The 25,101-nt window shown below is 52.1% G+C and overlaps 1 protein-coding gene across 1 annotated transcript in view; it reads left to right on the forward strand.

Annotated features, from left to right (window-relative positions):
* RXRA (retinoid X receptor alpha) overlaps positions 1-24,380 on the forward strand; it is a 95,762-nt gene extending 71,382 nt beyond the window's left edge. The window contains exons 5-10 of the mRNA XM_030286447.4: positions 9,502-9,671; positions 13,850-13,979; positions 17,196-17,328; positions 18,957-19,048; positions 20,518-20,623; positions 23,838-24,380. Of these exons, the coding sequence (XP_030142307.1) occupies positions 9,502-9,671; positions 13,850-13,979; positions 17,196-17,328; positions 18,957-19,048; positions 20,518-20,623; positions 23,838-23,985 (779 nt within the window). The 3' untranslated portion in view covers positions 23,986-24,380. The remainder of the gene's footprint in view (positions 1-9,501; positions 9,672-13,849; positions 13,980-17,195; positions 17,329-18,956; positions 19,049-20,517; positions 20,624-23,837) is intronic.
* Positions 24,381-25,101: the final 721 nt, after the last annotated feature.

Raw genomic sequence — 25,101 nt, forward strand, 5'->3', positions numbered from 1 at the left:
TGTTCTAATCTAGCTGGCAGGACAGGCTTTTAGCAGACATGACGTGAGAGTGACCCCAGCTCTGTGCTGCTTCCCCCCCTTACATCTTCAGAGCCACACTTGCCTCCCTGACAGGCTGATAAAGCCACCCTGCTCTGGCCCTGGCCCACAGCTCCAGCCTGGGAGCCTTTGAAGAACACTTAGGCCTGTCTGGGGCGTTGGATAAACGGGGCAGTGCTGGAGCTGCTCTGAGTGTTGGGCAAACCCTGCCACACTCAGTTTATGGGGTTACCTGAGGACCAAAGTCACCAAGTGTCATCAAGCTGTCTGTGCTGGAGGTGTGGGGGGATTGCCAGGGCACCCAGGGGACCTCTTTGGCGATGTTGAACTTAACCCTTCAGTGCTCAAAACAAATGTTGCTGCCCCAGCAGACCATGAAATGGAGAGATTGAAGCATTCAGGGCATTGCCCTGGCTGCAGAGCAGTGGGGAATACTGGATTCCATGGGAGATGTGCAGTGGGATGAGGAAAATCTGATCCAAAACCTGAGCCATGGGTATTGTAAATGCAGGTGAACCCAATGGAAGGAAATGACGATGTCTGACTCAATTCAGAAGGCTGAATTATTTCTTTATTATAACTATGCTAAAATACATTAATATGCTATATAAAAGGAGGATACTAAAACTACATACTACTTTCTGTAACTCTAACACAACTGGTGACCCTCTCCGAGAGTCCAGCCACAGTTGGGTTGGATTGGCCATCAGGCTCAAACAATCCTTGCCAGAATCCAACCCAGCAGTCACCCCAGGTAAACAATTCTCCAAACACATTCCACATAGGAAAAACAAGGAGCAGAAATAGAAATTGTTTTCTCTTTCATTTCTGTTCTCTCTATGAAAAATCCTGAGATGGAAAGAAATGTGCTTGCCACACATGGGAGACTCAGATGAGCAGGAAGAAGCCAAGAATTCTCCTGTGTGTTCTGCAGGAGAAATACAGAGCATCCCCTTCCGCTGGCACTGCATCCAGAGCCTTCCACTGGCAGCTGGAGACCCAGTTGCCTTTCAGCCCCTCAGAACAAGGTGTGTAGGGCTGGGAAGAGCAGCAGGAATGCTGGAACTCTGCCACCCTGTCAGCAGGTACCTGCTCTGTGCCTGCCCTTAGTGGTGATTGCATGGGCAGCACCGCTAAAAATTACAGGTCCATTAATTAATTTCTAAATGGTGGTGGAAGTCCCCAGGGAGCACGTACAGTGTGAGGACTCTATTAATTCATCTTGATTAACATTATCACAATGAATAGCAAATGAATTCATAATGATCAGACAATTATTTAAAAGTGTGACAGATGGGATCCTGGTAACTCCAGGAGTGCACTCAGGCAGTGCTGATGGATCTGGTGAGGGCAGCAACTGGTGATGTGACAGTCATCATTAGATGATTTAGGCATAATCCCCATGTAGGGAAAGCTGGAATAACTTCCCTGTCTCTTGTTATAAACCTAAAAATTCAGTGTCTCACAGAAATGTCTCAGTTGTCCTAAAGTTGAAAGTCAGAAATTGGATCTTACTGAGCTCTGGTTTTGAGTAGCTCTTGAGTTTCACATGTGGTATCCACCTGGTTTGTTAAAAAAAGGGTCTCTTCCCATTGCACCCATCCCAGCTGATTGGAACTGTCCTCTCCTGTTCCCATCTCTGTTTTGGGGAAGAGTTTTGGGCTAAATCCCACATTTCTAATTCCTTTTGCCTAAGTATTCACATCATAGCTGGCTTTTTATCCTCTAGCATAAACCCTTGTATCTTTTAAGTACCAGAGCCTGGGTTATGGGCCTCATTTCCCTAAAAAACATCTTGCTCTGGAGGCCTAATTTATATCTGTGTAAAGGCACAGCAGATTCCTGCTGGGAAGTATCTCTCCTGCAGGCCAGAGGTGCTGGGATTTGCTGGAAGCACAGTGAAAGCCTCTGAATGAGTGCTGGAGCTGAGAGAGAGGCAGGGCTGGGGTGGGGAACAATGCTGGGTGATGCTGGGAGAAGTGAAAGCCAAGGCTGTACTCCATTTAAACAGGGAAAAAGGAAAGGGGTTATTGGACGAGAAGCTGAATTAGAGAAGCAAAATCAGCCTGATGGAGGTTGGATCCCAGCAGCTGAGGGGCTCCAGGTGAACATGCCAGAGGATTGGACCCTGTGCCCAGCCAGGGCAGAAGCAGCAGCACACCCAGGGTGGCCCTGCTGGGGGACAGGGATCCTTCAGTGCTACAAATCTTGGCTTAAAGAGGGGAAAGCCTGCAGGAGCAGAGGATTCCTCCTGCTGTGTGCATCTCTTCTGGCTGTTCCCTGTTAGAAACACGTCAGAGAGATCCCAGTATTCACAGTCAGTGAGCCCCATGCTCCCTGAGATGCTGCAGCCATAATAAATAATCAACTGGGAACATTTTTTTCACCCCTATGAATTTCTGCCAGCTGTGTTAGGCTTTGGTTTTTTGTACTCTGTCTCCCACTAAATACTGGATAGTCAACAAAATTAAGATTACCATCAGGGATCTTGAGTAATGCAGGGGTTGTTATTGTGGGGGCGGCTGTTTGCATCCAGGAGCTGAACTCTCCCTGCTCAGTGTGTTCCTCATCGGGGTCTGAGGTGTCTGCACCAGCAGCCTGGGGTTCAAAAGGGAAAAAGTGGGAACTGCCTCGGGATCAGGGAGGCAGAGCTCTTGTGAAGGGGTGGGGGGCTTGGGATGGGGGTGCCAGCAGAGGTGACAGGGTTGGCCTGGGCGTGGTGAGCCGGGGCTGTCCCGGGTGAGGAGCGCTGGCAGCGCCTCGGGATCGCACAGGGAGCAGGAAATACCAGCGAGGAGCCTTTCCCATGCTCCCGTGGCCGCCTCACAGGGAGCAGCAGGGTTGGGAAGAGGCTCCCAGAGCCTTCCCCTGGCCGTGGGGAGCTCCTGGGGAGAGCCAGGCTGGCTCTGCAGGACCTGCAGGGCTCCCACGTGCCAGCCTGCAGCTGGGAACTGCAGGTTGCAGCTTCGCATGGGTGAAGCTGGTTCTTGGTGCATCTCAGAGCCCATCTGGAGAGCAGAGAGCTGCTCCCCTGCAGCACCTGCAGCTCAGTGCCTGATCCCAGAGTTGTTCCTAAATCCAGGTGCAGGTACAGCTGCTGTGCTGAGCTCCAGAGCCGTGCTCGGAGCATCCAGGACATCTGTCCAGCTGCACGCCTGGTCTCTGACTTCAGGGCTTCGTTCAGCTTCACAGCCTGAGTTAATTCTCCCTCTTCCCGTGTTTGTGGGTTGGTTTTCCCCCTCTCGCTTGCCAAGCTGAGGGGTTCAGCCTGGGAAAGGTTGGACTTGCAGCATCCCCACAGCCCAAAGACCTTCTCACGTCTCCAGGGAGCTGCTCGGTCCAGAGGGACTGAAGATTCCCACGTGGATTTGTGCCTGATCCCCTGCCATGGCTGTACATCCCCCTGGAGTTTGGGCCATCCCAGCTCCTGGAGCATCCCTCAGGGGCACGAGGAATCTGGGGAGAAAGCAGGAATTCAGGTTTCCAACCCACTGTCCAAGTGAATGTGAAAGCAGGCGAGTGGCCACAGCCCAGTGAAGGGGCAGAGTTCAAGAGCACAGTTATTTTTAGGATTAATTTTGGAATGGAAAATGTCTTCCAGCTTAATGAGCTTGTTTCTTATATCCTTTTAAAGTGCTGCTCTTTAAACCAGCTGGTTAAATTATGCTGGGTTTGGGGTTTTTTTTTTGTTTTTAAAGATGCTCTTAGGTTGAGAAAATGGGTTTGGCTTACGGTTTTCTCTCCTGTTGTTGCTGTTTGTTTATACTTCAGTGTCCAGAGAGTGAAGTGAGCTAGAGATTTTTTGCTGTTGTTTTCCAGAGCTGTTCCTCTGTGAACTAACAGCATGCTAAGATTTTAATCCACTTTTTAACACTCTGAAGTTACACTTTTTAATTATCACGGTGGTATTTTGCATCCCTTAAAAAAATTACAGCGTTCAGTTGAAAATGTTGGAGGGAAAAAAAAAAAAAAACCCAAACCATTTAATTCATGTGTCGTAGCTTTTGAGGTTGTTTACAGTAGCAGAAAGCTGCACTTCTGAAAAAAAAAAAAAAAAAAAAAAGGTGACACACGAAAGCAAAGCAGAAGAAACACTGTCTGAATTTGTTTCCTCAGCTGTCTTGGCATTTTGGATATAAACAGGTACCTGGGGCATAAACGCTTCAAGATGCTGATGCTACACAGCAAAGATGTTGCTTCATGAAAGGCAGCAGAGCCCAGTAAATTCCAGTGTGAGAGAAATGGAAATTCCTAATAACCCCCAGCCAGCACCTCATAAATAACCAGCCACCCACCTGCAGGATGGGGGAAAACTAAAACTGAGCAGGTTTGGGGCTCTCTGGGCTGAGCTTTGGTGCCTTCTCCCTGTGCTCTCAGTTTCCCTGAGCAAATCCCATTTTTGGGGGAGTGATTTATCCTTTCCCATGGAAAGAACAGCCCCCACCCTGTTGCTCCTGGAGGGATGGATTTCCATCCCAAAAAGCTCTGTATTGACACTGGGTGAGTGTCACTGGAGCTGCTGTAGCCTCCAGGTCTCTCCCAGCAAATAAACAACCCTGTGCTGCTCCTGCCCTCTCAGAAACACCATTGCCCTGTGGAAAATCTTCCTTTGGGCCTCTCCCTCCCTCCACTGACATTCCTTTGGTGCAGAAGTGCAGTGCCCAGAACGTGGCCACCCACAGGGGTTGGTTTGGGCACCAGGACTGGGCTGGGTGGCACTTTGCAATGGACTCAAACCTGCTTTTTTAGCCATCAGATGCTGTCCCATGAGCAAAGCCGAGGGTGTCCAGTGAGATGTGGACACCTGCAGAGGATGGATCTGGCACTTTGGCACATCAGCCCTCGGGCTTGGATAGCTGAGGCTCATCTGCAATCCACAGGACGAGACATTTTGGATTTTAAAGACACCAGAGGTCACCAAGGAGTGGCTTGGACACATGGGGCTCCGTGTCTTGCTGTACCGTGGCCTGGGGAAGTGCAGATGGGCTGGAGAAGCTCAAGATGAAACATGACAGCAACTGGCCTGAGGCAAGTACAGACCAAATCAGGCAGAATAACAGGAGAGGCTCTTCATCAGGTGCCATGGAAAACACAGGCTTCTGTCCTTGGCTGGGCTCACACATAGCTGGAGGAGGTGGGGCTGCCTCTCCAAGCTCTCTGACTGCATCTTTTTTTCTCCTCAAGTGCATTGCAAGATTCAAATGCTTCCCTTCTGTTTAGGAAACCAGCCTGGAAAAGCTCTAAAAAGAAATCAAAGCATTGGCACAGCCATCAGCAAAGGGGACAGGGGAAGCTCAGCTCTGGAGACACGGGGTGGCCACAGCCTGGGAGAGCTGTGCCTTGCACGAGAGGGTTTTCTGGGATGCAGCAAGCCAAATTCCTGCCTCAGCTCCTGCATTTGAGGTGGATAGACCCATGCTGTCCATCCAAAGCTCTGCCACCCTCAGGACCAGGAAAATCAGTGTTGTTGGGAAGTTGAGAAGGGCAAGGTTGTTCCTGTTTTGGTGTCACCAGGCAAGCTGCCATGCAGCTGCCACCTTAAAAACATAAGTAAAAACTAAACCCACAAAGAAACACAGTTCCCAAACCAGATCATATGAAAAATGTATTTTTGTAATCTCCACTGTGGTTATTTGACTAATCCCCAGTGGAGTGGGGAGTGGACTCCAGGAATGGTCTGCATGGTGAGGGGTCTGCTCACTGCTGGAGATTTTCCCAGATTTCATGGGTAAAAAAACCCACTTCTCCTTTCTTTCCCTCTCTTCTGTGTGTTGTTTTTCCCCTACATCTCAAGGAACACAGTCCCTATTTATTTCCTGGGATGGTGATGTGTCCCTCAGCACCTCTCCTAAGAAGGAGCAACATCTTGTCAGGGCCTCAGCAGCTCCAGGGTAATGCTGGTAGCAGGAAATCCAGACATCTTCCACTGGGCTCGTGCCTGTAGAGATTTGGGACGTGGAGGACTCTCCCAAAAACATGTGACTGTGATGGATAGATGATGGATGGATGGATGGATGGATGGATGGATGGATGGATGGATGGATGGATGGATGGATGATGGATGGATGGATGGATGGATGGATGGATGATGGATGGATGGATGATGGATGGATGGATGATGGATGGATGGATGATGGATGGATGATGGATGGATGGATGGATGATGGATGGATGGATGGATGATGGATGGATGGATGATGGGTGGATGGATGGATGGATGGATGATGGATGGATGGATGGATGGATGGATGGATGGATGGATGGATGGATGGATGATGGATGGATGGATGATGGATGGATGATGGATGGATGATGGATGGATGAATAGATGGATGATGGATGGATGGATGGATGGATGGATGGATGGATGGATGGATGGATGGATGGATGGATGGATGGATGGATGATGGATGGATGATGGATGGGTGGATGGATGATGAATAGATGGATGGGTGGATGTATGGATGGATGAACGGATGGATGGGTGGACGAGGGCGAAGTTGAAATGATTCCACACCTGTCCTGCTGTTGGAGGAGGCAGCCTGGCTTGGCAGCAGGTGTAGCAGAGCAGATAACAGTCCCTGGTGAGGGCTGCCTTTATCTTTGGCTGCTGGGTGGGCCTGTGCCATCTGCTGTGCCAGGGTGGCACGCTGCAGGGCGGGCTGTGCGTGGGGCTGAGCTGGGATGAGTCAGCTGTCCCCTGCCCAGCTCTGCAGGGAGCTGCAGCACCGATTTTCTGGTGCAGCAGCTCCGAGCTGGGATCAATAGAACAAACTCCTTACGTGTCTGATCCCTGCCCATCTGTCTCTTGTACTGTTGGTGTCAGCTGGGCTCAGCCTGATCGCAGGCAGGTGCTGTTGAGGTGCCCTGTAAGATCCTCTCTACAGCCCCTGAGTGTGCCTGACTCTTCAGGCCAGGGATGTGGCACTGATGAGTTGAGATTTGCAGGTGGAAGGCTTTAAGTAGCCCCTGTCTGCCCAGCCCTCTGCAATGCTTTGCCACAAATCCCAGTGTCCAGCACGAGGAGGTGTTTTTGGGGTTAACACCATGGTGGAGTGACCCCAGTGATCCCAACTTTGCACCTTCAACCTTGAGAGCTGCTCCCAATCTCCATCAGCACTTTGGCATTTAAGTCTTTTTATAAGATCCCATTTGTTGAGGCTTTGCCTTTCTCTCAGGCTTTCGTGTTATTTAGTAGGTGTTTCATCTCCTCTAATGTGCCCAGAGGAATCTTGGTGCATCTGTGCTGCTGAGGAAGGCTTGGCATTAAGCAAAAACTCCCCTCTTTCTGATGCTTGGAGAAGCAGGAGAGGGGTTGGAGGGGTGAAATTGAAGCAGGATTTTCTGATGGCTTGAAAAAGAAGAAGAATCCACGCCAGATGGACAAAAGCCACGACCCAAATCTGAGTTTACCTGGCTCTGGCAGCCCAGCAGACAATGTTGGTGGGCCTGGGGAGCCTCTGCAGCCCAGAGAAGTTTGCAGAAAGGAACCTCTTGCCTTTTTGTATAACAGCTCTCACATGGAAGAGCCTGAGCTCTGCTGACATGCAGCAAACAGCAACACTGAGAGAAGGGAGGGGGAGCCTGGGAGCTGGGTTAATGGGATCAGCAGGCAGAGAGGGCTCCTTTAGCCTGTGTCTCAATTTCCTGGAGTTTATTTTTATATCATTTTATTTTATTTTATTTTCCTGGAGTTTCATATTGTAGGTTTTGGTTTTGCACATGGCATGGAGCTGGTCCCACTGATGGTCTGAAAAGCCTCGTTGTGTCACAGACAGCTCTGGTTTCCCCCAAACAACACCTGTGCCCCTGCTGCTCTGCCTGAACATCCCATAACCTGCTTCAGATGCAGCAGGGGGGGAGTACTGGGGTAATTGTAATAAATATCAGGGTTCTGACGTTATTGGAGTGCCTCAGCAAAGAGCTGGGTGCATTCAGAGAGTTGTGCCTCATGGCCAGAGATGCTTGGGCTGTTCTCATGCAGAGTGGGCTAAAATGTGCAGTGGGAAACAGGAAAGTGTGAGATTTAGGGTCTGTGACAAGGTGATGGAGAGAGTTCCCACTGTAATTGCACAAAGCTGCCTTCCAGGTGTAGGAAAATCGTGTGCAGGTTTCCAAGGGAGGTCATTAATAATAACAATAATAATGTTATTAGCATCTAGCAAGTGTTTCTCATCTCTGAGCTGCTGGGAGAGAATTCATCAGCATGTGACAGGCTGCTGGCAAGATCATTCCCACCCCACAGGATTTGGGACAGGTCTCTCCTGTCTGTCTGGGGCTTGCCCTGAGGTTTGGAGGTTTGCATGGAGCTCCTGTCCCACGGGAGCTGGAGAGGGGCACAGTGTGGCCTCCAGGGAAATCCAGCAGTGCCAGCCTCAGAGGTGGCTGAACTTGGGATTTCTGCTTTCAACTGACCTGTTTTCTTTAGGATTCCCTGATTCTATCCCTTCACCCCGTTCCCTCTCCCGCAGTGACTCTGAAGTGTCCATCCTTTGTGCTGCTTTCCATCATTTGTTTTTATTTCCAGGACCTGTCCCTCTGCAGAGAAGGGGCTTTCCCAGCAGGATCAGAGCTGATTTCCCAGGCTGGGGCTGCTCCCTGCCTTCCCCAAACCTCACATTCCCTGGGGTATCCCTGTCTGGCCACAGTGGGAGCAGGCATCAGAGTGGGGTGATCCTGCAGGAGATGCTTTGGGGTTTTGTGGCCACCTGTGGGACTGGGGGGTGACACTGTGAGAAATGCTACTCCCAAAAACTTTAAAAGGTTTATTAAAACCTTATCAAAAATGCATCAGAAGACTGAATAGATAAAATACTATGGTGCTGGGAGCAGAGGATTTTCCCCACCATGTGCTCATCCACACAATGGAGGTTTGGCCTTTTGACCCTTTAGCTCCTCCAAAATTCTGTCCATTGGCTCCTTCTTCACTGTCCAGGGCTGGAGATCACTTCATTCAATCTTGGTTGGAGGTCAGCTGTTGCCAACTCTCCCAAATGTCCCAAACCCAGGCCACCCCCTGATAACAACAGAAGGAGGGTAAAACATAACTGTAAACCTATAAAAGTTCTCTTAAAATGTGCACATATTTGCCTTTTAATTGTGAGAGTCAGCCATCACACTGTGGAGATGGCAGTCTGGTCAGAGAGTGAGAAATCCAGATAAGCTTTCCCATTAATTGCTCTGAGAAGTTTTAGGGAGGCAGAGAGAAAGAATGGTAAACAAATGGCAAACAATCTGCAGGTGAGGTTTGAAATAAGTTTTCCTCATGTTTACTGAGAGGTATATTCTTAATTAGCCAGTCATGTGAAATGTGTTGATTAAATGACCATTCAGGCCCAGCTGAGTGTACAAAGAAGGGGTTCCAATAAACTCTTTATCCTTCTGACCTAGAGCCTGTGTCACTTGCCTGTTCCTGGCTTGTGACAGTCACAGTCTGCCACTGTCCCTCTGTGTCCCTTGCAGCCGTGCAGGAGGAGAGGCAGCGGGGGAAGGACCGCAACGAGAACGAGGTGGAGTCCACGAGCAGCGCCAACGAGGACATGCCCGTGGAGAAGATCCTGGAGGCTGAGCTCGCCGTGGAGCCAAAGACAGAGACCTACATCGAGGCAAACATGGGCCTGACCCCCAGCTCGGTGAGGCACTGAGCCTTTGGGACATCAGGAGTGGCCATGAGGACAGACAGGGCTTGGCCTGTGTGGGGAAAACAAAAAAAAAAGAAAAAAAAGCAATTTTTGGCTCTGCTGTAGGCTCTGTGAGTCAGCTCAGCAGCAGGAGAGCAGAGCCAGCAGCGTTTGGTGTCTGCTGTCCCACAGCCACAGGGAAGTGAGAGGTGGTAAGGAGTAATTAAAAGGGCTCGCAGAGAAGGTTTTATTGGAAATTACAGCCCTCAGTGCTAAAAGGCAGGAAGACACTCAGCTCTGAAGAGCTCAGAGTCCAGTCCAGGCAATAAACAGGCCTGTGTGGCTGAAGTGCAGGGAGATAAGAGCTGGAGAATGAAGGTGTGACTTCTCAGGTGCAGAATTATGCACTGCTTGGCTCTGAGGAGAGAAAAGCTGAAGAAATTTGCCTACAAGTTGGCTTTCAAGTTCTTTTCCCAGTTAGAAACTGGCATTATAACCAGGCCTGCTTGGGGTATCTGGGCTGGACCAGGATGTTGTGTGCACAAGAGGGGTGACAGGGAGATGGGACAGGAGCAGCCTGGGCTGGTGGAAGGTGTCCCTGCCCATGGCACGGGGCTGCAATGAGATGATCTTGAGGTCCCTTCCAACCCAAACCAGTCTGGGATTCTATGGAGAGTGAGGGGAAGGGAAAGGGGCATTTCCTATGATATTCCCTTATCAAAAGGGAGAAATCTCCCTGCAAAGCAGCAGCCTCCTAATGCGAGAGCCAAACCCTCCTCTGAAATTCCATTTCCAGGACAGACCCTCTGCAGCCCAGGCAGTATTTAGGGTGCAATCCCCACTCCTCTATAGCCCCTTTTCCCATGAAAGCAGTGGGAATAGAGAAATTCCTCTGGGAAACAGCAGCTGAGGCTGCAGTGGGGAGCATCTCCTGGTGGCCACAAAGTCCTTTGAGGGACTCAGAGGTTGAACTCTGCCAACACTTGGGCTGGCTGAGCCAAGAGAGAAAGTTTATGCACTGAAATATCCCCGTGCAATTCCTGCTGGGTGGCTGAGCTGATGAAATGCAGCTATTCTGAGCAAGTGCAAGGACTCTGCAGTGTTTATTCTCTGTTCCAACAGTACTTTTATCTCTCTCTTTATATGAGGCTTGGAGGGTTTGAGTGAGAAATCCCTTCCCGTGGCAGGAGGTTGGAAATAGAGCATCTTTAGGGTCACTTCCAGCAGAATTCCGTGAGGGATCTGGGAGTCAGGACACGTCTAATTGGCTTTTTGGGGATGCTCTTTTTGCAAGACAGCTTTTTCTAGCATTCCTTAGGTGGCTCTTGGATTTTCAAGGCTTCATGGTATGGACAGAGCCAATCCCTCAGTGAAACTCTCCAGGATCAGGCAGAGAATCAGGTACAAACCCTCACCTGCATTTACAAGGAGGATCCCATCCCCACGAGGCTGTAAATGGCTTTTTTTTTGGAGGAGTTATTAGTGAGGAGCTCAGAGAGGCTCTGACTGCTCTCAGGATCAAAAATCCTTCAGGGGGAGCTGGAGCCAGCCTTGTGCTGACTGGAACACAAACCCCAGAGAGGAGCTGAAATAAATGGCTTCGTCTGGCACCGCGGCTCCTCAAATTGAAAGCCGGTTCCTGCATAATTCAGCACACATTACTGCGAACAAGGATGTGTGCTGCATCTAAATAGAAGCAGGAGGCTTGTTGAAATGCCCTATTATTGTCAAGCACGAGGTGACATTTGTAGCAGGTTTAGCAGATGGATGAGATCAGCAGCTCCTGGTGACGGAGGCCACCGAGAGATGAGCAGAGGGAAGACAGAGGAGCTGCTGCCCTTCCCCAGAGCCCAGGTGATGGAAAGGCAGACAAATCGAGGCCCTGATAAACACGGGGAGAACATGAGCTGTTTGCTGTTGGCCTCGTGTGTTGGGTGCTTTGATTTGTGCCTCTGCACCTCAGGCTGATCACCTGCAGGGACATTTCCAGCTGGCTGTGCCAGCCTGGGATGGGGGTGGCAGGGTGATTTAGGGATTAGCACCCTTGTCTCCCACACAGAATGGGTTAGAAGGGACCTTAAAATCATCTTAAAACCTTAAAATCGTCTTAAAATCACCTTCCACTGCCCCAGCTTCTCCAAGCTCCATCCGGCCTGGTCTTGAACTCCTCCAGGGATGGAGCAGCCACAGCTTCTCTGGGCACGCTGTGCCAGGGCCTCCCCTCCCACCCAGGGAAGAATTTTTCCCTAATATCTGCTCTAACCCCACTCTCTTTTAGTTCAGATCCATTCCCCCTTGTCCTGCTCTCGTGTCTGTGGCTGTCCCCTTGTGCCACGTCCCTGTCCCAGGGGGTGGCTTTGCCTCTGCCCCACGTCTTGGGAATTTGGGCTCCTGGCCAGAAGGCAAAGCCTGTAACTGAGAGCTCTCGTCCCCATTAGGTTTTAACTGGCCTTTGAAGGCCTGGTTTCAAGTCACCATTTTCTGGAAGATGCCTCCAAGCTGCAGTTTTCCAGGAGGATCAGGTGCCCTTTGGCTCTGTCACACCCCGGCACCGTGCCCTTGCTATTTGCTGCAGGAGGGGATTTGCTTTCCGTGCACAGGGAGGCTTTCCAGCACTGCCATTCCCCTCCTGGGCCCTCTGGACACTTTTAGCTGCTTCTCAGACTCCAGTGATCAGGTTCTGCCAGGAAGAGCCGTGGTGGTTCCAGGAATTGCCATCTGAAGCTGAGGATGAGGCTTTGGAGCACCAGAGCTTGGGGACAGCTTGTGCTGCCCATGGAGGGACAGCCAGGGCTGGGGCACCTGGAGCCTGCCCTGATGAAAGCTTTGGCAAAAACATCTAATTTACCTAAATTATCCCTTCTGTGGTGCTCTGCAGTCACTTGTTGCTGCAGGGGTTGGGCTCTGCTGGAGCACAGTCTATGATCCCCATCCCACCTCACCTGGATGCCAGGACTCTCCAGCTGGCCAAGCAGTCAGGGGTGACACCTCTGGTGTCCCTTCTCCCCCTTCCTACCTCTGAATATCAACATTCCCAGTGCTTCCAGTGAAACCCTGAGCCCTGCAAAGCTCCTTCTCCCAGGCACTTCTGGCTTTTCCCCTTGTCCCTGGGGAAATCCCATCTGATCTCCTTCTCCCAGGGAAAACCCAGGCCCTGCTCACCTCTCCCTCCTCAGGGAAGAGCCCCAGCTCCCTGGCAGTGAGAATGCCCTGGGGGAGCTGCTGGAGGAGGGTGGGATAAGGGGGGCACATCCGTGTGCCAGCCTGTGCCCATCCATCTCTGCACGCGACAGGTGGAAATACTTCCAAGGCAGGTGCCCCGAGCTTGCCAAATCCTGGCTATTTTAAGCCTGGAGGATGGGAGATGTTGGCCACCGAGGCACAGAGCTGTTGGGTTTGCTGCCAGGGTGCTGGGCAGGGCTCTGAGGGGTGACTTGGCAGTGTGGTCCTGCCCTGCCCAGCCTGGGAAGGGGCTGTGCCACGGGTTACACTGACATTGGTGTCTGCCCTTCCCCCTGCGAGCCAGGGGTGAGGAAAACACTTCTCCTGCAGTTTGGAAACTGCTCTTTTAAGGGCATGGAGAGAAGCTAATTGTACAATGCAAGCTGCTGGATATCAGCAGGGATTACAGTGGGAGATGGGAAGGGTTCATAGATCCCTGTCCAGAGAGGTAAACCCTACAGACACACGTGGATCAGCAAGCTCAGCCTTCCCCAGGGTTAAACAGGCTCTTCCAGTTCCTAATCACAAATCCACTTGAGCTGTGAGCAGTTCCTTTAAACAGGGATTTGCTGTGTTTAGGCTGACTGTCCTCCTTGAGAGCAGATGGTTTTTGTTACTGGATAATATTTCAAAGGAAAGGGGTTTTCTCTTTCTTTCTTTCTTTTTTTTTTTTTTTCTTTTTTATTTTTCTTTCTGTAATGCCCCCCCTGGTGCTGGTTTATGAAGCTGGGAGATGCTGGAGTTTGCCCTTCCCCAGGCTGGAGCTGCTTGAATTCATCAGTCAGTGTGATGGATATGGAGTCTCAGCACTCCCAATTCCCATGTTGGGGTTTGCTAAAAACTATTACAACCCTTGTGGTGGAGCAGCCAAATCACTCAGGGATGGCAGGCAGGCTGCTCCTCCAGCCCCTCTTTTCCTCACTTTGCCTTTTCCAAGCTTTTCCATCTTTATTTTATTTTTTTGGCAGCCCAATGACCCGGTGACAAACATCTGCCAGGCAGCAGACAAACAGCTCTTCACCCTGGTGGAGTGGGCCAAGAGGATCCCCCACTTCTCCGAGCTGCCCCTGGATGACCAGGTCATCTTGCTCAGAGCAGGTGAGTGACATCTGTCCCCACGTGGGCAGTGCTGAATGTCCCCTGGGGTGGGCTAGACCCTCAGATTTAGGTCCTGGCAGCTTGAAAATCTTTCATTGATTCTTGATAGGCTCTGATCATTTGGTTTTTAAGTAGGATTTTGAAAGCCTTCCGTGGGATGTGTTGGTGAATTGGATTCAAAATGGCCCAGCTTCATCTCTGATCCATGAGGAACTCGGAGATGGGTGCTGGGTGACTTCAACCAAAGGAGTCAAACCCTGCCTTCCTCCCAAACTGAGCCTTGAAAGACCAAGCAGGCTCAGGCCCCCGTAAATTTCATCAAACCGAAATGTTTGATCATAATTAAAACCAGAAAGGAGAGAAAAGTACATCTCACTTCTTCTCCCACCCACCAAGATGAAAATAGAATTCTCAGGGCTTATTTTAAATTTCCTTGTGCAGGAGGGGGGCTGCAGGAGCAGGATTTGGGAGGTAGAAGCAGTTGGCTGTAGAAATTCACTGTTGAGTGAATTCAAGCTCCTGCTGCTGTACAAAGCTCGTGGAGGGCAAGAAACCAGGAGCAGAGCTCGGGAAGGATGTGTTTGAGACATGGAGTTCTTTGTAAGCCAGGGACTTTGAAGTCCTTGGTACTTTTAAAGTTCCTTTTATTTCCCCCAAATTCAGTTTTGTTCAGGTCCTGCAGCCCTTGGGTGAAGGTGCTCCATGGATTTTGGCAGAACTGGCTCTGGGCCCTGTGGAACATCCCAAGTGTGGCTTTGAAGAGGATTTCTAGAGCCTCTTGTGAGAGGGGATGAGCAGGGAAGCCTCTCTGCTTCCCTGGGATCTTTGAGGGCTTTCTGCAAAGAGCTGAACTCAGACAAAGCTCTGCCTTTTCCTCTTGGGAACTGGAACCCAAACCCACCATGGCAGTTCAGATTTTCCTCTCTGTTCAGCAAGCAGCTGATTAAAAGTGGAGCTGGAGAACTCCTGACCTGTGTTCTCTGTTTGTGACTCACTCCACACAGCAGGAGAGGGGCTGCCAGCCCCATCACATCCCAAATTTTGTGGTGGCTCCCACCCTGAGACTGCTGAGCAGCTTCCTGGAGCTCCATGCTCCAGACACCTCTGCCAGAGCCTCGGATAACCTTCCCCAGGTCTTCTAACCAGTGGCTGGATGTATTATTGAGTGGCCTGCTGAGAACAGCTGCCCATGAAATATTGAAGCACTAAAATGCAGCTAAGAGCCTCAGTCAGGCATCCTGGGAGGCAGAACAAGTGGAGCACACAGCTCTGGAGGAGCAGTGCTGGATGGGCTGGCAGCAGCTTTCCTCAAATCCTGAATCATTTAAAAACACTCCCTCTCTGAGCTGTTTGGAAGGGAAGGAAACCTGACTTTTTAGGCGTGTTTTCCACCGGTTTTCTTGTTTCCAAGCTGAGACAGGAATAACCTGATGTTTTTCTCAGCCTGGCAAAGGATACTGAGCGTTAACATCCCTGCAGCTGCAGCTGGCTTTGTAGGGCTGGTGGGGAAAAACTTGGCAGGGAGATGGATTGACAGGATGGGCACTGCTCTGCCAGAGTGCCTTCCCCATGCCAGAGGAGCCAGAGCAGCCCTGGAGGCTGCAGCCACCCTGTTTGGTGAGAAAGGAGTCACAGAATTCTGCTCTGCCACTCCAGAGCTTGGGCTGAAATGCAGAACTCTCAGGGGAGACTTGGTTGGTCTCTAATTCCAATTTGCTGCCTGTGGTTATAGGGAATTTTTCCTGCCTGCCTCTGTCTTGGCAGCTCTTTGGGGATGTTCTGGTGAAAGCCAAGGTAGGAAAATTTTCCCTTTTTCAGCTGAAACATCCCAGCTCTACGTGGGAATAATCCAGAGGAAGGATGCTGATGAGTCCAGCACTCCTGCACTGGAATAAGCCCAGTTTGGAGTGGGTGTGGAGAGCCAGCTCTGGTTCCAGGAGCTGCTGTGGGGCTGTGTGTGACAAATTCCCATGGATCTGCCTCTGGGAGTTCCTTTTCCTCCTGGGAGCAGGGTTTCTGCAGGCTCCTTCTCCTCCATCCCCCTCAGGTTTCAGTGTTGCAATCCCTGTGAAAGTGCCAGGCCTCACCCAGTAAATAGCCAAAGAAATGTTCCCGTGGCTGGGGTGGAAACATCCTGTGGCCACTTAGGAAAGAGTGAACTTTATTCCTTGTCAACATTTCTGATGGCACAACCCAGGGCTGCAGCAGAAGGTAAATACAGCACACATGGGCCTTGTGTTTATTCCAGGCAGTGAGATGTGCTCTTCTGACAGGAGAGGTGAGGGATATTGTTGTGTTGCTTTTCCAGCCTGGGGAAAAAAAAAAAACTAAATCCAAATATCCTGAGGTTTCTGGACCAGGACTCCAGAACATGTTCAGGCCAGGGGTGTTGCAGAAGACCCCCTCTTGTCTTAGTGAAGATGCTGCTTCTGGCTGGAAGTCACTCAGATTTCCACCCTTCAAGCTTGGCAGCGTTTCATCTTGTTGGAGCTTTGTTTCAGGAATTTTGGAGCTCAGCCTGTGATGGATTTAGGAACTGAAGAGGTGTTGGATTGGGAAGGGGAGCTGCAAGGTGTGGAGGTCACATCTCCCTTTCCTTCCCCGTAGGTCTGGGCTCAGAAGATGTCATTCCCACATCCCAAAGCAGCCTGTCCAGATGATAAGACTAAAATCTGTTTTCCAAGCAGCTGTGGAAGCAGTCACAGACGTGGGACTGTGCAGAGAACAGCCCCAATACCTCCCAGTGCTTTCATGGCAGGAGCAGCAAACCCACAAATAAAGCCAGAGATTTCGTGGTGCTTTTTACAGGGCTCAGGGCTGGTGAATGAACTTCTGTGGCCTGAGGAGGAGCCCGATGAGCTGATAGCAAGTGCTGATAGGGCTGGAGCTGCTGGGAGGCTGAGGGCAGAGGGGAGCTCAGGGCTCCACACCCACTGGGAGCTTCAGGCAGAGCTGTTTGCTCAGTGTCTGCGTGGTTTATAGAGGAAACTGCTCCCCTTATTAGCTTTATTTTTAGTGCATTGGGTTCCTGATGGTTTTTTTCCTTCCCTGACATCCAAGAAAAAGCTGGCTTCCCCTTCCCTTCCCACATCCAGCCGCGTTCCTGCACCAAAGGCGCTTTCCTCCTGCTGTTAGACAGGCGACCTCACCGAATCCCAAACTCCCCGAGGATCCCGTGGCCCTAACCTGCAGCCTCGCTGGTTTTCTCCTCCCCAGGGTGGAACGAGCTCCTAATTGCCTCCTTCTCCCACCGCTCCATAGCCGTGAAGGACGGGATCCTGCTGGCCACGGGGCTGCACGTGCACCGGAACAGCGCCCACAGCGCCGGCGTCGGGGCCATCTTCGACAGGTGGGCAGGGATGGAGGGCTGGGCTCCCACCCACCCACCGTGCTTGGACACCCCCATCCCATGCTGCACCCCAAACTGCCTCCCTTCCTGCTGGAGGGCTCCATCCCATGAAAAAACCCCTCCTCTGAAACCTACCGACAAACCCAACCGCCCCAAACAGGGAGGAGGCTGCCCAGTGCAAATCAAAGCCCCTTTCATGGGCTCCAGATGCCTTCTAACGTTACGAGGAGACAACTCCTTTGTTCCTTTTCATCTTTAATTGGGCCAAGCCGTGATTTTATTTGCTGTGGGAATCCAGAGCTTCCCTCTGGCTGCCCTGGCAGGTCTGGGACCCTGGCAGGGGTCAGGAACCCCCCTGGACAGAGCCCCCAGAGACACTGTCTGTGATCTCTGCCTATGGAAAAGAGTTTTCAATCTCACAGGATGAATTACAAGCTCTGAGTGTTTGATATAAGTAATAATTAAGTGTGGCACGGGTGCAAAAGTAAAATTTTAGGATTCTAGATTAGGGGTCCAAAGGGGACAAGATGGAGGAAATTGGGTGTGTCTTGTCCTTTTTCTCCTTCTTCATGCCCTCCATGTTTCACTGTGGTGTTGGCATTTTTCTGTTGGTTCAGGCTGGGGACACACTGTCCAACGTAGGTGACAGATATTGGCACGTTATTGTAAATCCAGCACAGGTAGTTTGTGGTATTTAATGTTTGTACCATCCCACTGAGGGCAGAGCCCCACACGCTGCCCTGCAGGACAGAGCTGCGGCAGGGCAGCAGAACATGTTAGAGATAAACAGAATAAACAACCTTGAAACAGCACAGACCAATTATGGCTTCTGCTTTGGCAGAGGGGCTGAAAGACAGAGACTTTCTACAACCTCGGAATCATCAAAACCACAGATTCCGACAATTTGCACAATGAGAAGGCCCTGGTGATGCTCAGCAGGTTCCACAGGCGTGTCCCGAGGGCTGTTTAATCCCAGCCTTTGGGAAAGTGTTTTAAAGCCAGACTTGCAGGGTGTTTGACCCACAGCGTGACTGCAGACGCTGCTGAAATGCTGATTTCTCTCCCTGAGACTCATCTTGAGTTGAAACCAAATCACCTTTGCTGCTCTGCTCGGTGAGGAAATTGTTCTTCAGACCTGGGTGACATCATTTGTTCCTGTGAGGTCATAAGTGCAAGATCATGACTTTGCTGCAGGATCTAACATGAAAAACTGGGCAATCAGTGGAAAATACTTCAAGACCGACACCTTCAGTAAGAGCAAAGGGAGCAATAAAAATTACCGGCAGAGGAAATTACTTTTAGATACCTGTTGGGGTGGGTTTTTATTGTTATTTTTTATTTTTAGGCAGCTTTTTCAGGTGCCAGAGCCTCTCGGTGAATGGATGAAGGCGGTTTTTATGGTCCCTGTTGTATCTCACAGGAACTATTGATGTTCCTAATGAGCTATTTTTGATGGAGGAGGAAAATGAGGCCACATCCTCAGCTGGTGCAGGCCAGCACCATCCCCGAGTTCATTAAACGTGACCGGAGCTTCTCTCTCCGGCTCTGACACCTGGGGCTTTTCATTCCCTTTGTTTTGTTTTTTTTCCCTTTCATGCTGACTCTGTGCTTTCTCTGTCCTTTTGCAGAGTACTGACAGAACTGGTGTCCAAAATGAGGGACATGCTGATGGACAAGACAGAGCTGGGCTGCCTGCGAGCCATCGTCCTCTTCAACCCCGGTCCGTGCCTGGCTCTGCTCTCCTGGCCCCCCTTGGCTGCTCTTCCATCCTTTTAGGCTCCTTTTCTTCCCCCAAAAAGCCCCTGCTTTTTATATTTTTTATTGGAAATAGCAGAGGGCACCCAGATGCCATAGGGCAGGAAGGGAGGCAGGGGTGAAAGTTGGTTTGGTTTGGGAAGGATCTTAAAGCTCATCTTGTTCCAAAGCTCCTGCCATAGGCAGGGATTTTGCACTGTCCCAGGGTGCTCCAAGCCCTGTCCAGCCTGGCCTTGGACATTTCCAGGGATCCAGGGACAGCCACAGCTTCTCTGGGCACCCTGTGCCAGGGTTGAAGCATCCTCACAGGGAAGGATTTCTTCCCAAAATCCAATCTAAGCCTACTCTTGTTCAGTTTACAGCCATTCCCCCCTGTCCTGTCAGGTCTCCCCCTTTCAGAGTGACTGTGAAAAGAAAGTTCAGGTGCTTGAGGGAATTGTCCCTGAATTGGAACAAAGTGGGATCTAGATGTTGTTGAAGAGAAAAATATGGATTAGAGCAACACCAGAGCATGGAGATAATTGTCTCTGCTTCCCCACCTTGCCATCCATGGGCTTTTATTACCTGCATTTCAGGAAAAGCCCTTTGCAGACCTGGAGAGGCTGAAAGACATGAAATGTGCTCATAAAATACATCAAACCTTCCATTTTTGACCACAGTTCCACAGACTCTGGGAGGGTGATGCTGTTCCCTTTTCCCTCTCAGCCCCAGCTGCCCAAGGGAAGAAGAAGTTTCAGTGCCAGGGTTTTTCTCCAGCATTCCAGGGAGCAGATCCCTGTGCAGCAGGAGCCAGCCTGCACATACCTGCACATCTCTCTGGGGGGATCTCTGCATTTCAGAGTGGATCAGGGCAGAACCAGATGGCAGCCAAGGACAAACCTCCCCATCCACCACCACCCTGCCCTCCCAGAGCACAGTTTGTGCCCAAACACAGCTCCTAGCCTGGATTTTCCCACCACAGCCAGGCCAGGCTGTTCCAGCAGGGTTTATTACAGTTTCGTGGGTTTGTTTTTCTTCTTGACCAGTTTGTTGGTTTTTTTTTTTTTTAGTTCCCCCCCCCCCCCTCCCCTTCTTGTAATCAGCAGTAATTTATTGTCTGTAATTTGGGATTAGCTGTATATGGTCAAAGAAGGGGAATGTGGTCCTGGGGGCTGTGCCAGAGCAGGGGCTTCTCCTTCAGCCCCACCGCAGTGCTGGAGGGGGAATAAAACCCTTTGAAATGAGGGTCTGGGACCACTGGAATGAGCCAAAACATTTGGGGCTGGGGTGTGAGGTTGAGGAAAAATCTGTAATTGTGGGGTAAACCTTTTGAGTGCTCCCCAAATCCCTGGAGCTCTGAGCTTGCAGCCACGCTTTGGTGGGGCTGGAAGAGATGGAGGGGAGTGCACAGAGGGCTTCCTGTGTTTGGCTGATGTTTTTTGGGCTGCCTTTCAGACTCCAAGGGGCTGTCGAACCCAGCAGAGGTGGAGGCACTGCGGGAGAAGGTGTATGCATCACTAGAGGCTTACTGCAAACACAAATACCCCGACCAGCCCGGCAGGTGAGCTCCCTGTGCCCCTCCTCCTGCTGCCTCCCCCACCCTGCAAACCCCTTCTGCAGCCCCCAAGGTCCCCTCTCTGCTCTGGGCTCTCTGTTCCCAGCAATTCCTTACGGACAAACCCATTTCTACCCACCCCAGCTGCCAGCATCCCTCAAAATCCTCCCCTGTGCAGTGCACAGAGCTCTTTATTCCCTTGCCAGGAAATCCAGCAAGGTGGGCAGAGCTGAGGAGCCCCCAGCTCCCCCAGCCCCAGCAGTGGGATGAGCACATGTGGGGAAGGAAAAGGAAGGGAAGGGAAGGGGGTATCATTTCCCTTTTGGAAACCACGGCCAGCGAAACCGCAGCAAAAATAGGACTCACATGGAGTTAATTTTCAGTGGCAGATGAGCATCATTGCTGGGAAGTGAAAGCCTCAATTGATGCTCTTTTTCTCCCCTCCCTGCCTCCCCCAATCCAGCTGGGAATGGGAGGGGGGATTAGGAATGTGTTCCTGGACAGCTCTGGAGCTGAGTGGGCGCATTTTCCCAGTTACAGCCTGGAGCTGGCAACTGCCAGTTCAGTTCCTGAGAGCTTCTTGGGAAAGCAAGCAAGCAAAGCTGCTACTGGTGCATGAATGTTGGGGAAAAACAGTCCAGGCAACTGGGATTTGCATCTCACCTGCGTTCCTGGCCCCGTGTGGATGGTTAAATGAAAAGGATGCTTTCACAGCAGTGAGAGCAGTGGGCAGAGTGTGCCCTCCCTCAGAATGATGTTGGAGTTGGTTTTCCCCCGTTTTGGGTGCCAGAGTGCTGGCAGATGAAGAAAGGTGTGTTGTGCAGGGATTGCTGGTTGGTTTGAGGCAGGCAGAGTGGGGATGAGGGTGCCATGGGGTGTGTTTGGTTTGTGGTGAGCTGGGGGATGGAGGGATGAGCACAGGGCACTGAGCAGGGCTGTCACCTCTCCTCTTCCAGCAAGCTTCATTAAATTGCATTTCTGGAGCAAACCCAGAGCCAGACCCTGGACTTTGGCAGTTGTGGTGTTGCAGAAGAGCTGTTCTGGCACCAGGAGAGCTGCCTGGGGAACCATGGCCAGCAGCTCTTCTGGATTATTCCCTTGCTGGGGTGAGCTCCTGCTTCGCACACTGTGCAGGATCTGCAGCCCTGGCACACACAGGGGGGTGGCACAGGGACAGCCCCACTCCCCAAACCCCCACCAAGCCACCACGCCTGGCAGCACAGCCACTGAGCCTGCAGCTCCCCAGGGCTCTGCCTCAGTGCTCGCTGCTGTTTGAGGGAGTGTTTGCAGCCCAGAAGCTGCACCAGGGGCTCTGCAATTTAATCTCACTGCCTTTGAGTGACCTTGGGCTGGGAACTTTCTTGTGTGATGTTCACACCCATCCTTGGTGCGGACCTGAGGGGTTCAGGGATGTCCTGAGAGCTGTGCCTGGGCCCTGCATCCCTCGGTGGTGGCACCATCCCAGGAGGTGCCTCAGGAGGGTGAACCAGTGGGCTGGGCTTGCACAAGAACTCCCCAAAGTTCTCTGAAACTCTGGGCATCTTGCTGGGGCTGCAAACAAGTTCTCCCTGTGGTCGAGCCACGTCTGGGACCTTCCCCTTCTCCATGCTGTGGGATTTCTGGAATCCCCACCTTTGCAGGTGCCCCAAATCCCCACCCAGCAGCAGCTTGGGAGCACCCTGTAAACACCAAAAGGGAATTTTTCTGCACAGAGAGACATTCCCAGGAAAAACCCAGCCCTGCTCCCCCCAGGCAGCCCCAGGGAGGGCTGGGTGCCTACGTGACACCCAGCAGCCTAAGGGAATCAGGGCTCTTTTCTCCCCTCCCTGCCCTGGCACGCTGTGCTCTGGGCTGGTTATCTCACAGTTAAACATATCCCAGGGCTGGAGCCATCATCTGGTTTGGTTTAAAGTGAAACTTCCTGAATGGGATGGTAGGACTGATTTGTTTTTCCTGGCTCTGCTCCCACCGTTCTCGCCAGCTCAGCAGAAAAAAAAAATAAAATTTAAAAAAAATAGGCAGAGGGAACTGTGCATGCATACAGAATATCTGTGGGGTTTTGCATGTGTCTGTGAGTGTTTTCTGCAAGGTCCCATTCTCCCTGGCCCTTTGCTGCTGTTCAAGCCCTGATTTTGCAGCAGGAAAAGCTGACAGCTCTGCTGTGGCCATTAAAGGGCTTTTTCCCTGGGCTGGGAGCACTCACACAGGAGGTGACATCCAGTGGCACCTGGGGTGCTCCAAGGCTCTGTGGCAGGAGATGGTGGCTTTCTCCTGGCTCCAGAGTTTCTTGTCACCCTCTGAGCCCCACACCCAGCAGGTTTTCCCTGCTGAGGATGGCTCATTGCTGCCAGCTCTCCCCAGCCCTGCTGTGACCTGAAACCATCAGCTCCAGGCAGGGCAGGCTGTGAGGAAAGGGTTTTTTTTAATTTTGTTTGCCCTCTCAGAGCCCTGGGAAAAGGGGAGCACCCCTGGTTCTGCTCCTGGGAAAAGGGGAGCAGCTGCTGGGGCTGCTCAGGAGTGCCCAGAGCCTGCAGGAAAAGGGGCATCACCCAGCCAAGTGCCAACTCACCCCACTGGGCATCTCCTCCAGCCCCTTCCCAGCTGTTTGCCCTTTCCCTGACCAAAACTCGAGCTGCTGATGCTCCTGGCAGCGCTGCCAGTGCCAAGCTGATCCCGGGGTGCCTCCTCTGGATGGCTGCAGCGCAGGGACCCTCACCCCTGGCTGGGCCCTGGTGTCCCCCTGCCTGGCCAGCAGCCCCAGGGCTCAGTTGGGGATGCTCCAACCCCAGTGATTGCTGCTGGGGCTGTCAGGAGTGCCCAAAACCTCCAGGAAAAGGAGCATCACCCAGCCAAGTGCCAACTCACCCCACTGGGCATCTCCTCCAGCGCTTTTCCCTGACCAAAACTCGAGCTGCTGATGCTCGTGGCAGCCCTGCCAGTGCCAAGGCTGATCCCGGGGTGCCTCCTCTGGATGGCTGCAGTGCAGGGACCCCAGGAGCATCTTGGGGTGCCCCCCTGCTTCAGGGCTGCCCTGTCCTTTCTTGTTTCATATCTCAGCTCCGTTCCCAGCACGTATTTGTTGTGAATCTCCCCGAGGCTGGGCCAGAATTCCTGATTTCCCTGCAGCAAGAACTCCAACTCCAAACTTGAGGAGGGGGCCGGGACAGAGGCAGGGCTGCACTTGGGGATGTCTGACCGTGCCGTGTCTCCTTTCCCCCAGGTTTGCCAAGCTCCTGCTCCGCCTCCCAGCCCTTCGATCCATCGGCCTCAAATGCCTGGAGCACCTCTTCTTCTTCAAGCTAATAGGCGACACGCCCATCGACACCTTCTTGATGGAGATGCTGGAAGCGCCGCACCAAATGACTTAGAGACCTCTGCTGGGTCAGTCCCTCGCCCGGCCGGGCTCCCTCGGGGCCCTTTTTCTGCTTTCCTCGGCCCCCCAGCCCGTGTCCCTCGTCTGCTCCGGGGGACCCCCAGGCCCCTCGTCTGCCCCCCTGTCCGTTCGCTGTCACTGCTGCGTCTCCAGACCTGCTCGCTGCTTCCCCGTGCTGCCCGTAGAGAAGTGGGAGCGGAGAGAGCTTTGCCAACCCCCTCGCCGTGCCATGAGGTTTGGGATGAGCCACCACGGGCTGGTGTCACCCCCCTGCTCCCCCCCACTCCCGTGGGGACAAGGACGGTGCCAGCCCCTCGGGGCAGTGGGGTTTGGACGAGCCTGAGGGGGAGTGGTTGGACTCTGCCAGATTGCAGCTGGGCTATTTTCAGAGGATGGAGTTTTTGGAAAAAAGAGAAGAAGAAGACAAAAAAAAAAAAAAAAAAAAAAAAAAAAAATTCTATTTTTGGTTTTTAACTATTCTTAGTAGTCTCGGTAGTTACTTTGCGGAGGGAGAGGCGGTGCCCCCTGAATGAGTCACCCGTGGCTGCACAGAGCCTTCTCCTTCCTCTTCCTGAGGATTTGGGATTGAGCTGAATCCCAAAACACGGCGGGTGGCGCAGGAAATGCCCTTTGGCCACCCCGGAGGGCGCCAGGGCATCGCTGCCCACCCCAGAGGTGTGGAGTGAGCCAGCTGCAGCACTTGCTTTAAGGCTGCCAGGGACTCCCCGTGGCCCTGGCCCAGCTCCTGGGGGCTTGCTGCCCTCAGCAGGGCATCCCAGTTCATCCCAGTTCATCCCAGTGCCGCCCCAGTTCATCCCAGTGCCGCCCCAGTGCTGCCCCAGCATCCTGCTGTGACCCCACTCCAGCATTTCGGGGTTTTGGCTCGCCCAGGAGGCTGCTCCTGTTCTTTCAGCTCTGCAAAACATTGCAAAGCAACAATTAGTGGGAGTGCTCGGCCAGGCTGCTTAATTGCAGCTGTTAATTAGTGGTGGAGCAAGAACGGGGCTCCCCCTGCCCTGGATCTCCCCTGTGGGGCTGGGTGGGGGATGTGGCAGCACCATCCTCCCTGTCCTCTCCGGGATTCTGGGAGCACCAAAAGCACCTTGGCTTT

This window comes from Taeniopygia guttata, chromosome 17, assembly GCF_048771995.1.
Source record: "Taeniopygia guttata chromosome 17, bTaeGut7.mat, whole genome shotgun sequence".
Taxonomy (NCBI): Eukaryota; Metazoa; Chordata; class Aves; order Passeriformes; family Estrildidae; genus Taeniopygia; species Taeniopygia guttata.